General features: G+C 60.6%; 2 protein-coding genes across 2 annotated transcripts; one reads left to right on the top strand and one right to left on the bottom strand.

Annotated features, from left to right (window-relative positions):
- Positions 1-700: 700 nt before the first annotated feature.
- Positions 701-12312, top strand: BESB_002800 (uncharacterized protein; the record flags this gene model as incomplete). Its single annotated transcript, XM_029359035.1, has 13 exons — positions 701-1860; positions 1951-2146; positions 2781-2985; positions 3410-3775; positions 4168-4379; positions 4660-4957; positions 5351-6633; positions 6797-8023; positions 8476-9423; positions 9820-10194; positions 10483-10745; positions 11107-11236; positions 11635-12312. 13 exons carry the CDS (start codon positions 701-703, stop codon positions 12310-12312), a joined length of 7341 nt encoding a protein of 2446 aa, XP_029221948.1.
- A 1623-nt stretch (positions 12313-13935) lies between these two features.
- Positions 13936-15060, bottom strand: BESB_002810 (uncharacterized protein; the record flags this gene model as incomplete). The annotated part of the gene is made up of 1 exon (XM_029359036.1): positions 13936-15060. One exon carries the CDS (start codon positions 15058-15060, stop codon positions 13936-13938), a length of 1125 nt encoding a protein of 374 aa, XP_029221949.1.
- Positions 15061-15720: the final 660 nt, after the last annotated feature.

Consider the following 15720-nt stretch of genomic DNA (forward strand, 5'->3'; position numbering starts at 1 on the left):
GGACGGTGCCGCACGGGAGAAGAGACTGTCACATCGCCCCTTCTTTGCATTTCTTTGCGAAGCGCTGTCCTCGGGCCGTCTCTGGCGGCTTCAACGTGTTTGTTTCCACTCTCGGGGAGCACTCTCTTGTTTCCTCCGCTGCAAACTCCTGCCTGGCACGAAGTCGTGAGACCAGCCACAAAAGAGAGACAGGGCACTGTGCGCAGGGGAGCCGATTTCTCGTTGTCTTATGTCTTCAGTGTTCAGAGGCGGGGATTCGCGGGCCCGCCGACTTCTCCGCGCAGCACACCTCTGGCGATTCATTTGCCAGGCATAATGCAACTACGGCTTCTTTTTCACGGTTACTGGTGTTTTTAGTGGCGCAGCCTGACCTTTTGTCCCGTGTCTGCCATGGGATTTCCATTCGAAACGCATGTCCATTAAGCAGTTGCCTCCCGAAGCGCGCAATCGCTGGCGTCAAGAGAGAGATGCGATTCCTTGAAAAGTCAGTTCTTGTCTTTTCTATCGGGTGTCAAAGGCGCGATATCCTCTCGCGTGCGCAGCGGCAGCTCAGAAATAGGACAGGTTTCCTTCTTGCAACGACCCAGGCGGTCACTCCCTGTGTCGATCGCAGATCGGGTCGATCCCGGCGTCACTTTTCCGCGGAGAGTGCTGCAGATGTGGTACGAACGAGTTGAGTGACTCCATCAAAGCAGGCAAGATGGCGGTTGGGGGTTGCTCGTCGTCAGCTGTCGTCTCTGCGTCCTCGCCTTCCCCTTCCAAAAGGCGTCTCTCGTGGAGCTCTTGCGACGGTCCGCGCCAGACACCCGGCAGCCCTTCGAGTGAAGCTCGCCGCGATGAGGAGTGCAAGAAAATCCAACCACGGAGGGTATCTGGGGCGTGCGCGGAGGAAGAAACGGACCTACTGCATCGACCGGGGGATGGGGCGGCGGAAACAGAGAATATTTGGAGGAAAATCCGGAAAAAACGGTTCAAACTCACCCATGCGGACGAAGGGGGCGTGACCGAGGGGGGGCACAGCGCGGACGAGACCGCAGAGGAGACACCGCCCTGTTGCTCAGATGCTGACTCGGATGATGAGCGGGCGGAAGCTTCGCTGCGGCGTCTCCTGGCTGCCTTCTCGGCTTTCTCCTCGCCCTCTTCCGGCGCCTCCTTCCCCCCCACAGCTGCTCCATCGTCCTACGACGCTCGGCTGTGGAAGGCCCCGAAGGCGCGCCTTTCCTCCGTGTCCAGTGCGTGGTTGCCGCTCGCGGCGTTGCTGCTTCTTGTTTGTTTTTCCTTTCTGTTCAAAGCTCTCCCGCACATTCTGGGGCGGCCCCTGACGCGCACGCACGCCAGCGTCTTTTCCTCTCCGCAGCAAGCCCTCTCCCAGTTCTTCCCGCCGCCGACGGCAACCGCCCCGGCGCCTTCCACCTCTCTCTCCTCGCTTTCTCTACCGGCTGACCTGTTTCCAGCGTCGTCTGCTCCGCCCCCGGCGCCGTCTGGGCGGCCCGCAGGGGACTCGCGGCGGCTCGCGGACGTCGCGGAGACAGAGAGAGGCTCTCTGCCGAGCGTCTCAGCCTTCAACACGTCGGTGGTCTTTCCGGAGCCCGATGGCAGCGCGAGCGAGCGCGCAGAGCCAAACCCGATCGCCTCGACGCTCGCCTTCTTCTGCTTCCTCTTCTTCTCAGCCGTCTTCCTCCAGTGGCTTATCTCGAAGATCCCCTCCTACCCGCCGCCCGTCTCCATCGTCTGGTTCGTCTTCGGCATGGTCGCCTACGGTATCGCCAGCGCGCCCGCCCTCCTGCCCCCGCAGGAGGAGCCCAGCGCGACCGCAGGGGGCGCGGGGGCCTCTGGAGACCCCGCGGGCCTGCCCGCGGGGTCCGCCTGCGAGGACCCGGTGGGGGGTGCCGACTGGGGCGAAGGTGCGACGTTTCCGCTCGAGGCAGGCTGCGGACGGACGGCAAACAGCTCAACCGGCATCGGCGACGTGCCCATGAAAGGCCACAATCTGCTTCAAACAGGCATCCTCGAGATGCGCGTCATCGACAGCAACGTCGTGTACTTTGTCCTCGTCCCCATTCTCCTCTACGAAGCCACGCAGAGCATCAACTGGCATAAATTCAAACGATTCCTCGCTGGCGGCCTTCTCCTCGCTGTCCTGGGAGTAAGACGCGTCGCGACACGAATAAACAAAGACAATATAGTTCGTAGAGTACTGCAGATGACTCTGCCATGAGATACAGACAACCAAGTTCTTTCACTCGAAACGGCGCTCGAACAGCAGCTGCTGCCTTTTTCACTGAATGCGGACGGGAACTGCAGCTCTTCGTCTATCGACACTGCGCGCCCCAAGTGTTTTTTCGCCGTCTGTCAACGCCCGCGGGCGCATCTTCTTCCGGTCGTCTGCCTGTCTGGCGACGCTCTCGAGGCGTTACGGTTCGCTTGAATGAGGCCTCGGACGTGCGTGTGAGGCCGGCTTCGCGTACACGCAGAGTTGGGAGATAACGCAGAGTGGACTTTGCTGCTTCTTCTGCGCCGTTCGTCTGCCTCTCTGCCTCACCTCTGGTCTACTCGCGCAAGCTGTCGCGGTGTGACGTCAACATAACAGCCTGCAGGTAGACGAAGTCGACAAGCGCGCAAGCTGCACCTCGAGGCGGAGACGCCCCCCCCCCTCTCCCTCGTGCGCATCCGCGTCCTCCTATCGCTGGATCTAAATGTGTACATCTATATGTGAATCTATATAGTTGCGGGCACGCTTGACCGTGTGTGCGTGCTTTCTGGTGTTTTTCCGCGTTCAGGTTGCGGTTCAAGTTGGCGTTTTGGGGCTGATGTTTTACTATACGTACATGAAGGAGTACGTGAAGAGTGCGGAAGAGACAGACCAGAACCCGCTGACTGCTGCCTTCCTCCTCGCCTCCACGCTCTCCTCGACCGACCCCGTCGCGGTGCTGTCCGTCCTCAACGCCGTCAACGCCTCTGACAAACTCTGCACCATGTTCGACGGTAAGCGCGACACGCCAGCGCGACAGTCGCGTCCTCCGTTTGAAGGTTGAAAACGTACCCGCGTGTAGATTTGTGCGTCTGCATGGTTTACAGAGTGGGATCTGGCCGCGCGCACATCTGCGTACGATGGGAGCTGCGACTCCTGATGATGCGTGCCTTCGCCAGCATGGTGCATTAAACCGCGCGTATAGCGGTGCTGCGTGAAAGCGAATACTCCTCCGTCTCTCCATATGTATATGCCTACGGCAGAGAGGAAAGCAGAGACTTCACACAATCTGAAACGGCGGATGCTGGGCAGCCCCAGCTGGGGAGCTGTGTGGCTGCGCGGGCGTCTTGGTGGGAAGCGCGCGATCTGCGGGTCGAGCTTTGCGGCGCGCTGGAGATTTCAGGGATGTTGCTTGGCTTGTCTTGCTCGTGCGCGCAGGCGAATCCCTCATCAACGACGGCTCGGCTGTGCTGCTCTTCCAGTTCTTTTTCTACTTGTTGCAGGGCGTCTCGGAGACGCCTCTGTCCACGTTCATCATGTTCATGAAGTTGCTCTTTGCGGGGCCTGCGCTGGGCTGTTTCCTTGGATTCGCAGTGTATCTGTGGCTGAACTGCTTTCGGCGATACCCCATGACGCAGTGCCTGGCTGTCATTACAGTCTGCTACATCGCCTACTTTGTCGCCGAAGTCGCCTTCAGCCTCTCAGGGCCGCTCACCGCTGTCTGCTACGGGCTCTTTATCAAGAGCTACGGACACATTGCACTCGATCGCGAGGCGCAGCTCAAGCACCACACGCTAGTCGAAGGTAAGGCAGTCGAACTGAAACACGCCGTTGAGGCAGGACGGCGCGCCTGCCGCACACGGCGCGAGAGAAGACTGCGTGGACACAGGGAGCGAGGCTGAAATGCGCACATTGGTGTGTGTCTGTGCGTGCGCGATAGTCTGCGCAAGGTGGGCTACGCGAGGCGTTTTTCGCGAGAGTTACTCAGGGAGGAAACTGATTCTTCCGGCGCGGATCGGACTGGAGGGCGAGCGGCAGTGCGCAGGAGCGGGTTCGCGGCTGTCGCGAGCGGAGAAGGGATGAGAGCCTTACAGCACGCTTTCAAGAAGGCGCGCGAGCGGGAGTGAGGGTTGTCGCCCGCCTAGAGTGGTCTGAGTTTCTTTTTGGCTGTGTGTCTGCTGTCACGCTCTGCTCAGGTCTGGGTCTGATGGCGAACTGCGCGATTTTCATCATTAGCGGCATCGTGACATACGGCATGATGAGTTCAGTTTTCAGCCGAAGCGACGGCGGCCTCTACTGGGTGCATCTTCTGCTCACCTACATCTACCTCAACCTCGCGCGGATCTTCATGATTGTGCTTTTCTCCCCCTTCCTGCGGAGAACTGGATACGGCCTCACGTGGAAGGAGGTAGGCAGCGCCCACCCAGCAGCCTTAAACGCGTTGGCGAGCCGCGCCGCTTCTAGAGGCCCCCGCCGCTCTCTAACCTAGTCTGGCGGCGTAGCGGTGCTCGCCTTGTCATTCGTGAGTCGTTCGCCAACTCTTCTACGTGAACTCATAGAAACAGGTTCGCGTATCTTAGTGCCTGCTAGCAAGTTTGTCATCTGCAGAGATCCCTTGGACGTACTCTCTGAGTTGGCTCGGAAACGTCGATTTCTGAAGCCGGTTCGTATGGAGTGCTTTTTTTCAGGCGGTGCTCTTGATCTGGGGTGGCCTTCGCGGGGGCATTGTGTTGGCGCTGGGCCTTCGGATTGAGCGCGACGGCAACCTCGAGGGCGAGCTCACGAAGGCGTTGTCTTTCTTCATTTCCGGCAGCGTGTTTCTGATCCTCTTGATCCACGGAATGACCTTTGAACTTCTCTATCGGTGGCTGAACCCGTATCCGCCGAAACCGTTTCGACGCGTGTATCTCGAGGCTGTCATGAAGATGATTGACTATCAGTACATGGAAGAGAAGCAAGCCCTCAACAGTCACTGGCTGTTCAAAGGTGAGGCGCGACGCTCGCGTTTGACGCTGGGCTGCCTGATCAAGCGCAAACCGCGAAGGGCTGATACACTTCGGCGTGCCTCGAACTCTTATTAGGCGTCCATTCCATTGTGTCTGCCCTCAGTCCTCAGCGCAACGCCGGCGACCTCTGTCTCTTTTCGATCTTACGCTGTATGTGCGCCGTGGTCACCAGCATCTTGGCTCCCGTTTACGTCTGCGTTCGTCCTCTTGCTTCAGAGTCCCTTCCGAGCGGCTCTTTGCGACACTTCTCGCGCGGTCGCTTCCTTCGTTTCTGTTCGTTTGCCTCCATTCGCGCGGCCGCATTCCTCTGAGTCTCTCTCAAGTGTTGAGGGCTCGACACTCGCTCCGAGTCTCCGTCTGGATGTTCTTCCAGGCACCGACGTGCTGGTGCACGCAGACAAAGTGGTGCCGGTGCTGGGCTGGGGTAAAGTGGATCGGCTGAAGAACATGAACCTGAAGGTCCCAGACATCAGCGTCGCGTTCAGCTGTCTCCACGATGCGTCTTTCAACACGTGGGTGGTGCCAACGGCGTTCTCAGTCAGGCCCTCCGCGACGCTGGTGAAGCGCATGGAGACAGGCCCGCTGGGGCTTGGTGCCCGCGGCAGCTTCGCGCAGCCCGAGGACGCCGGCGCCCAGGGGCGAGACCATCTCGACGAGGGTCGAGGCGAGAAGGGGGGCAGAAAGGGCCTGGCGAGTTACCAGGAAGAAGAGTTCGCGCCTCTGCCGCTGACCGACGACGAGTTTGCAGGAGGCGACGCAGTCAAACGGTCGCCTCTCCAGCTGTCGAGAAAGGCGCCAGAGAGGAGCGTCATGCTGGCTGTTGACGCCTCGCTCGCTTTGGAGGAGACACGCGAGGGCGAACGGATTGGCGGGCACGTGGGACGGAGGCCCTACGAGTCTCTCGGGACGAGCTCGCCTGCAGATCGCGCTGGAGTGGCGTCTCCCGCGGATGTGGCGCCTTCCGGCTTCGCGCACGCAAGCGGCGTGAATCGGCACCGGGTAGGCGCAGACTCGGGTTTATACCGGACTGGCGATGTCAGTGAATCGCCTTTCGGACCGTCCTCCCTGTCTGAAGGAGCGAGACCTAGCACAGGCCCCGGAACCGCCGAGCGGCACCGATCGCGTCCATCCACGGAGAGATCGACGCACTTTGTGCCGCCGGGAGGCGTGGCTTCCCCGCCCACGTCAGGTGTCTCCTCGATTGCCGGTGGCGGCAACCGAATTCCGCCGTTCTCCTCTGTTGTCCCCGGCGGCGAAGGCGAAAGAGAGAGACGTGGCTCCGCGCCGTCGAGGCGACAGGGAGCAGAGTTGGCTGCGGCCGCGCAACGCAGAGCCAGATCTCCGTCGCCGGCTGCTCGGGCAGCCGGCGCGGGGGGGGACGGGGCAGTCGTAGGGCGAGAGCTGGAGAGAGGACGAGAGCCGGCGCCTGTCTCACCGCGGTACTTCGCCAAAAGTCAACTTCTTCCTGTAGACGGCGACTACGCCAACCCGTCGCCAATTCTGTCTCAGGCTCCGTCGCTCGTGTTCCACAGCCTCCAAGCTCCCCCCCACGGCGACGGCGCTGGGCAGCGAGTGCCTCCGCTGGCGACGCGCCCAGCCAGAGACGGACGCGGAATCGAGGATGACAAGGAATCTCTCATGCAAAGCTACCGAAAGGTGAGGACTAGACAAGCAGGAGGGAAATTTAGCCGGCCGAGAGGCTCTGCGTCCTCAGGGCCGTTCTCCCCTGTGGCTAGGGGACGCATCCTTGTCCGACTTTTCTGCCTCGGCTTCATTCTTTGTTTCTGTCTGTGCGTCCGCGTGCCACTGGCCTTCTCAGGAGAAGCAGGCCCACACGCTGGCGGCTCTTTCGCAGGGGTTGAAGCCGGAGCTGGGCGGCGGCATCGGCGCGTCCTCAGCGTTCGATCCGAAGTTCAACCTCCGCCTCATTGAGCACGCAACGACAGTGGATGGGCCCCCCGTCTCTGCAGGCGGGGCGGCTGGGCCCCCGGGGACGGCCCAGCAAGCCGCTGGGACCCGGGGCGTGAGCGAAGCGAACGCGCCCGACGCGTCTGCCGCTGCTGCCGGCGTCTCTTCGCGGCGAAAGCGGAGCCGTGGACTGCGCCTCCACAGTCGGCGCACAGAGGCCGAGGATGGCTTTGGCGCGCGCGCGAGTTCCTCAGATTTATCCTCGCAGGAATCGGACTCGGATGTCGTGGAAGACAAGCCGATCGAAGTGATTCTCGAGGGCGAAGACCCCGAAACGAAGCTGCCTCTCTACCGCCTCACCAGCACGCGGGCTGGGCATCGGGCTCTCCTCGACGGGGACGGAGACAAAGCCGCAGGGTTTTCGGCGGTCGGCGACGGCGGACAGCGGCTCGCTCAGGAGCGCCATGGCGCCCGAGACGCCCGCCACCCAGGCCACTGGGCGAGCGCCCTGCTGAGTACATTTCGCCTGCGGAGAACGCGAGGACAGGGCGGCTTGGACAGCGCTGTCACCGACAAACAGTTCCCTGCCGGAGGGGGCTCTCGGACGCCGATCCGCCGCAGTTTCCGCAGCAGACGCCGAGACGACGACGAGGGCCTCGGGCTAGCGGACGGCGCACCCGGTGATCTCGCCAGTACGCAAGACCGCCAGGGCGGGCTCGCAACCCAAGACGCCGACTGCAAGGTCGCGGCGAAAAGCGGCAAGGGGAGGCGGGGACGACGCATTGGGCCTCCGCTGGCGCTGTTGTCAAAGCGAGGAATGAGCACCGGGTCTAGGCGAGCGCGAGCCGAAGCGTCTCCTCGGACAGCCGCCCGACCAAAAGGCGAGGCCGGGGACGTCGGAAATGACGACTCAACATCGGGCGACGCGCGGAAACTCGATGATGGTGCGCTGCGAGGAGGGGAAGAGGGCGGCGAAGAAGACGACGTCCTGCAGGACATTCCGCGGCACAGTGACGAAGACGATGACTTTGACTACGACCGCCGGCTGCCTGGGCGGCTTGACACAGACGCCACGCTCGTCTTCCACCACAAAGACCTCGATCCAGGAGTCAGAAAGAGGAAGAAAAAGGCCAGAAAGGTGAGCCCTCCGCAGCTGCACACGTGTGCTTCAGGGTGTATGGGGAACCGGAGAAGAGCAAAGCGCCTTCCTCTCGCCTAACTGAAAAGCAGTGCTCCGGCCGCGCTAGCGCGTTGCGAAAAGGGGAGGGGGCTCCACGAGCAGCAGTCGCCGCCTACCTTGGCGCAGACTGCCGCGTTGTGGAGGTGGTTGCGCACCCGTCTTTACAACTCTTTGAGTCCGTCTCTCGCATACAACTCATCCTGGACACTGGAACCAGCGGTGGGTGAGCGCAGTGTTCTCTAGCGTAGGTAGCTAGATAGGTAGACAGGTAGATAAATAGGTAGAAAGATACCTCTAAATAGAAATGGAGAGACATGACGAGGGATGCGACTAACTGTAAGCAGCTCCGGCGATGTGTCTCTTCGACCTGGGCTCCTCTATGTGGGGGTGCATGTCGCATGTCCTTTCAGGCAGGAGGCGTGAGCCTGCGCGTGCATTCGCTTTTGCATCTGCCTTATCACCGCGGGCGCCGCGGCTCGGACGCCTCTCGATCCAATCCGCAGGTCTCGCCGCCAAGCAGCCCTCGCCCAGCCGGCGGGAGTGACGGCGAGCCGCACGGTGGCGGAGCCTCGTCTCCGCAGGCTCTGACTGTCTCGGATGGCGTTCTCTTCAAAGGCGCCACCGACCGGCGCAACGGGGGGGGCTGCTGTTCCGCGTCGGTGTCTCCGCCGTCTGTGGTGCTGCTCCCAGACGCAGAGCCGAGGGGCGAGAGCCGCCTCACGGCGGCGGACGGCAGACCCGAGGAGGACGCCCGCGACACGGGGCTGCGACTACTCACGCGGTCGCTGGAAAATATGCGGACCGACGCACAGGAGAGAGAGCGCAGCCGGTCGGGAGGCGCGCCTCTTCCTTCGCTCCCGAGCGCCGCTCGGAAGCTGCAGGACAGTGTGTATACGCCCGAGGCGACCGCCATGCCGACGTTCCCGCCTTCGGCTCCTGTCGGCAACAAGGGGACGTTCGCCGTTCCCCTCGCGGGGCTGCAGCATCCGGCGGCCGCAGGAGCAGTCGGCACCTACCAGCCCCGAGACGAGCAGACAGGCAAGGGGTCGGGAAAACCTGGGTCAGGGAAGGTGACGACCCGACGCGTGGGGTGGAACAAGCGAGGGACGCTGCAGGGCGTGAAGGCGCGACGAATTTTGCTGCGCGGGCGGAAAACTGCGCTGGGAGTCAGGGAGCGAGCCATGTCGACAGACTACAATGCCGGCGAGCGAGCTTCCGTCAGCTCGGGCGGCCTCGACCTGAAGTGGGCAGGCCGTGACACGCGCAGCGAAGGCGGACAGAGCGTGGCGCACGAGGCAGAAAACCTAGAGGACCTGAAGCGAAGTCTCTCCCTGGGAAGTTCCGAGAGCTACTTCGAGGTGAGCCACTACCGGAAGCCAAGCCTGAAACGTCTCGCAGAGGAATTAGGAACTTCTCTCGAGATGAAGAGCAATACGAGCCTGACGCTAGGGGTTGGCTGGCTACAAGCCGCGCGGCAACAGAGTTGCGTCGCCGCCCCAGGCAACGAGCGTGAGGGTCCCCCGCGCGTAGCCGACGAGAGCCCGCATCAGAGAGGGGAGTAGGGAGACGCGCGCGGCCGCAGCTGTGGTGTCGTGCATGGTCAGCGGGCTTCTCGACAGAATGGCGGCGGCCGGAGACGCCTTCGCTTTCGCACCCTCTCAGATTCAGTTTTTCATGTGTAATGTCTTCTCCAGCAATGTAAGCGGCAGAGAATTCAACGCCTTTGGTGGCGCTTCATGCGGCGTTTTGCGCAGATCCCGGCAACGCCTCGTCGAGGCTCTTTCTCGTCGTCGCACCAGAGTGGGGGAAAGGCAGTCGAGCCTGCGTTCCGGCGCGACGCGCAAAGGGCGGGCAGTCGTCGCAAAGTGCTGCGGAAGGAGCGCGAGGGTGAGTTGTATTTGATGTTTTTCAACGCGTGCCGCGAAATGTATCATCGGCTCTACCACAAGAACTGCATCGGCGGAAGCGCGCTGCTCAGTCTCAACACGTCGCTCGACCTCAGCAACGACTTCGCCGTCGGGAAAGTACGCCAGAACCCGATTCGCGCGTGGGCAGAAGTCCTCCAGGAGGATGCACACGGAGCGGCAGACAAGCGCAGCAAAAGCGGACCTAAAAAGAGAACTCTTCAGGTGAGTACACCGACCCGAAACAAGGAAAGCACTCTCTCGCTCTCACCTGCAAGTCACGCGATGCGACGATAGCTGTCGAGTGAGCCACACACGGGGGATCTGCGTCCTCTGCCGCCCACGGACGAGCGCATTCCTCTCTGGATATGTCGACGCTCTGCTCTTGATGCGGACGGAGCCACATCCAAAGGGCGTCACCGGATGATGCCGAGGAAGCGAGTTGCGTCGCCGGGCAGGGGAGAGTCGCGGCGACGAGCGCCGCTGTGTCGCCGCTTCTGTGTGAATTTTCAGACGCTCACAGGATTTGAGTACGAGTGGAGCGTGCTCCAGTCCCGCCTCCACTGCATGCAAGAGCAACAGCAGGGGTGGTGTGGCCTCAGGGCCGCGCCTTTCTGCTGCGGCAGGCGGATTCCCTCGGCGTTCATGCGGTCGTTGCTCAACAGCGGAGCCTGCCAAAGCGACCTCGAGCAAATCCTCGCGTTCGTTGACGTTCACGAAGAGCTTCTCGAGAAGGGCGGGAAAAACATGCAGCAGCTCATGGGCGAAGAACTTTTGTAAGCCAAAGACGCGCGCCGCGGGAGGTCCCGCAGCGGCAACAGCTTCTCAACCAGGAACGCTCATGGGCGTCTCGTGCGCAGCAATACCCCGTGGAAGACTCTCTTATATGTGCTTGGCCCAAACGCTCTCTTTCCCGGCATTCGCAGTGTCTCCGTCAGCCTCCCACTGCCCGCGGATGGCCGTAGCCGCGCGTGCCGACTCGCTGTGAGATGAAGACGTCCCATGACGATTCAGTCCAGAGGATGCCGCACATCCGCGTGAATGACAAACGGTACACTAAAGCAACAGAGGCACGCCTGGGGGCCAAAGCCACAAGTCCATGTCTGTTTCGGGTGCGTGTTTGCGTGTTGATTCCAGGGCGAGCTACAACCGTCAGATTCTCTCCGCGAAGCGTTTCGTGCTCTACATACGCGACTGCTACCCAGACAGTTTCCGCGTCGCCATTTGCAAAATTGCCGCCACGCTCCTCCTCAATCTGAAAACAAAGGTAGGCTGCGGGATTTGTTGATGCACCGCCAACGCGCACGATTGTCGGTAGTCTCGCTTCCCTCGCATGTCTCTAGAGGATTTCCGCATCGGGTACTTCGAGTGCATTGCGAGCCGGTAGTTCTGTTCCCGTGTGATGTCTGTATATCGATTCGGTTTTTGCTGCATTTTCGCATGTTTTTGCCGGTTTTTCTCTCATGGCCAGTCGGGCCTGGGCCGCTACCGCTTCGAGGCCTTCGGACTGCGTCACCGACGGCGTGCAGCCGCAGACTGCATCGTCATCCGCGTGTGACGCGCTCGCTCTGCGAGTTTAGGACACGGAGCGTAGAGTTGGAAGCGGGAGGGCAGCCCTCTCTCCATGCTTGTGTGCTGTCGTTGTGTGGGGTGTGTACCGCTCAGCTGGTGAAGGATACGGCGCAGAAAGGTCTGGTGCTGGAGGAAGACAAGGAGACGCTGTTGCGGATCCTGGACGAGCAGCAGTTCCGGCTGTCGCGGTTCCGGCCGTGTTTCATTTTCATTCGGCCGCAGAACTGCGTCCCGTCGGGCATGGGGAATGTCCTCGCGCTGGGGGTTCGCGGGCGGGCGAACTCGATCAACAGCTCGTCGTCCTCGGCGTCGCAGGCGGCGAGGGACGCGGTCGCTGTGCGCTCCCCATCCACGGAGGAGGCCGACTACGATCGAGGACGCGACCTGGAGAACCACGAAGACGCGGAGCCCGGGGACAGGCGGCACACGGAGGACGAGTTGCTCGGCTTGATTCAGCGGGGCGACGAGGCCAGGCGCACCGCCGGCGGGCGCAAGTCGAGACCCTCTGTGTGGGAGGCGGAGTGGGCGCGCAACGGTGACGGGCCGGACGAGGAAGAAAAGCGACTGGGAGAGAGACACCGTCAGGCGTCGGTCATTCGCATGATGGACAGCGGACGGCACATGCAACCGCTTCCGCTCGAAGCGGAGATTCGCGTGTACTGTCTTCAGCACCAGCGCCGTCTAGGGCACGACGACTCAGAAACAAGGAACGGAGAGGCAGCAGAGGCGGCCGAGCTGGTCGCGTTGAACAGGTTTCGCAGCGCAGCCTAGAGGATGCCCTGTGGGCGCCCACGCAGGTCGCGGTGCAGAGGCAGGCGGGGCCCCGCTGCTGGCCGCAGACACCGCCGGGGGCAGGGTAGCAGCAGCCGGAGGCAAACGAGATGGCGGTGGTGGAGTGCTGAAGACAGCATCCAGCGGAGAAACAGCCTACCTCAGCCTACCCGCCGCACCCCACGCCGATGAGGAGCGTGTGTTCCGACAGTGTAGTCGACTCTCCGTGGTTCGCGGGAATGACGAGGCGACCCTCGGAGGACTGCAAACAGGCAGGTCGCCGAGATCCGGATGTGGCATGCCTTGAGAGAGTGCTTGCAGGCGCCAGTCGGGTTTGGCGTTCTTTGTGAAGGGAAGAACTGTAAAACGTAGCGAATCTGGCACCATGGGACGCTGCGTTGCATCGGCGTAGTGATGTTAGTTGAAGAGTGGCTTACATGCATATGCAGTGCCTCAGTGCGTTCTGTACACAGCACCTGTTGTCACGAGCGGTGGTCCAGATGTGGAGGCCCTTCGTGCAGTTCTCTCTTTTGTGCATCAGCGTAGATGTCCCATTTTGTTTTGCTGCGGTCGCAGCAGAGTTGTCTGCCGTGTCTTACGTTTTCCGCTGTACAGATGGAAAGGCGGCCTTCTAGTGTTGGGTCACTAGGTTGGTTTTATTCGTTCCAACAGGCAGATATGTCACGTAGTTTTGCGAGCTATGTGTAGAGTGCAGCAAAATTTTTTTCATGCCACATGCGAGACGCTCCCTCCCGGCGCCGCGCGCAGTCACTTGTACGGCCTTCGATGATTGCAGAATTCGCAGACAAACACTGTCGACGGATCCAGCATGCGCCAGATGGCTGCCGCCCTTTTTTTTTCGTTTCTTTCTGCGCGTTATGCAAATGGCTCCACGACTGGTACATGTGGTGGGAGTCTCATTAATTGCATTTTTAAACACAGTTCCTCCTTTGTTCCGCGTCTCCTGGTGTGGCCGGCAGATAGACACACCGGTCACAAAGGCAATGTCTGCAATCAACCCTTCTTTTTGCGTCCCGCCTTTATCTTGATTTTCAGCCCCACGAGTTCCTGCGATACGTAAAAAAGGGCTTCGCCACTAAAACGTGGAGTCATGCTTCAGTCCTAGATTTCTTTCACGTCCTGTAGCAAAGAAGCACCCCGTCTTATGAAACGTTTCTCTGGCATGCGACCAGTGCGTGCCCATATTAGTATCCTGCACCAGCCATGTATTCAGACGGTCACAAAGGATAGATCGCCAGTGTGAAGTGGACGATTCAAACAGAAACACGCATTGCACGTTGCGCATGCAGAAGCCAAGCGATGCTTTCTCAGTAAGTGTAAGGGCCGCCACAGGTTCCTCTCGCCCCTTTCGACTTGGCCAGGGGAATACCGCGGACCGGATTCCATGTTTATTAACGAGCACCGGAGGCGTTTCTCTATGGATCAAATGCTACGGGCATACTGCCGCTCATTCGCGTCAGAACAGGTCACACCCACAATCTAAATTCAAGATTCTTCTTAGGTTTTCGAGCATCACTTGGCTTCACGTTCCCCACTGGTGTGCCTCGCAGACTGCACACATCCCGACATCCGGTGAAACCTGGGGGGCATACAAAAATGCCATCACCGCGCCGCAGGGGCAACGGCCGTAGCAACTGCGGGAAGCGCTGTCAGGTACGTTGGGACTGTCACTGTAACTTGCTGTGCGGGCATGGCGGCGACTGCTGGCTGCACGGTAACTGTTGCGGGGACCGCCGGAAGAACCCCGTACCCAACTGGCGCTCCAACGGGGACGCCAGGAAGAGCTACTGCCGCGAACCCAGGAACCTGAGGCGGAAGAGTCGGCCCCGCCACGGGGGGTGAAAGGGGGAAAGGAGGAGGAACCGCGTAACGTCCACCAGGGTACGAGACCACTGGGGCAACGGGGACAGCTGCCAGTCCCGGATACATTACCGGAAAATAGGGAACTGGAACAGGAACTGGATATGCCCGAGGGGAAGGTCTCAGATCTCGCTGCTCTGCTGCCACAACAGTTACCGCGGCATCTTGTCCGCTAGGGCCACTCTGCACTGCGGTGTCGACACCTGATGCCGTCGTTGTTTGAGGCGCACTGGTTGAAGGGGACTCGCTTGAGGATGGCGAGACGCCGGAGGTTCCCGAGGGATCAGGTACCTTGAGAAGCTCTGGAGAGACCCCGAGCCGACGCAAAGTTTCAGAGAGGCCACTGGCAGCTGCAGCGGCTAGCCCAAGCTTCAGGAATGGCGGCACTGCAGCCGTATTTCCACGAGGCGCTTGCGCCCCTGGAGAGTCTTCCCGCTTCACGCCCGTAGGAGGAGGGGGAGGAGGAGGCGGCGACCCCGACGCTTCTGTTGATGGCTCTACCGGACGCGGTTCATGAGCCTTCCCTTCTGTAGGGATCTCCAGCGCTGCGAAGGGTGAAACTGTGAACAGGTCCGTTAGAGAAACAACAGCTGGAGCAGCCACTACAGCGTATGTAGGAGGCTTGGCCAGGAATGGTACCACTGCTTCCGGGCCAGGCGCTGGCGCTGCCAGTCCTCCTGTAGCGCCCTCGGGGTTTGTAGTGGCATGCGCGTGAAGCCCAGGGGATCCGAAAACCAACAGTCCAAGAGCAACGAAAAGCGCCAGATCAAACAGCGAAATCCCGCCTGTCGGGCGACCCTGGAAAAACCGCTCTCTCCACATATTTCCTTCCTTTGGAGGAACAGCCCACGCAGGCAGAAGCGGCATCGAACAAATTCTCGTCGTCGCGAGACTTCTCCAGCCTTTGTCAAGCAATGCGCTCACAAGGGAATCTTTTTCGTGACTAGCGGTGGGGACCGGCACTAGGTCTCGGCACTCACTCGTGGATTGTCGCAGTGGTGCCGTTCCTGCTGACGCATACCTGAAGTGTCCAGATCGACTTGCTGCGTCTGTATATTTGGAAGTATAAGCAGAGGACCGACCTCTGTATTCGTCAGTAGATGCGCCTTGTCCCCTCCGTCGACTTTCAGAATCGTCTCTGTGCCGAGGCGAATGCGAGTCTTGCCGATTCCCACTTTGAGGAGACGAATAACAACGCATGGTGGTGCCGTGATTCTGCACCAAGAATGGCCCAACACGCACAAGGCTCAACGGAGGTCGATGCGAACCTATTGATTCAAGGTGGCCAACACAAACTGGGGTTCCCGCCCGCCGGTGGCACAGCACCGTGAAACTCCTGAAAAGAACCATTTCGAAACACAAACAAGCGAGATCAGCCTTGCAAACCAGTGGACGCACGCCGATAAACAGCTTAACTAAATATTCAGCTGGCCTCAAAAAATACAGAACGCACGCGATAACTGTCGCGAGGCACAAAAATGAACGCTGAAACGAACAAACCAGATACTACAAGAGTATCGCTCATTC

Source organism: Besnoitia besnoiti, chromosome I, assembly GCF_002563875.1.
Source record: "Besnoitia besnoiti strain Bb-Ger1 chromosome I, whole genome shotgun sequence".
NCBI classification, from domain to species: Eukaryota; Apicomplexa; class Conoidasida; order Eucoccidiorida; family Sarcocystidae; genus Besnoitia; species Besnoitia besnoiti.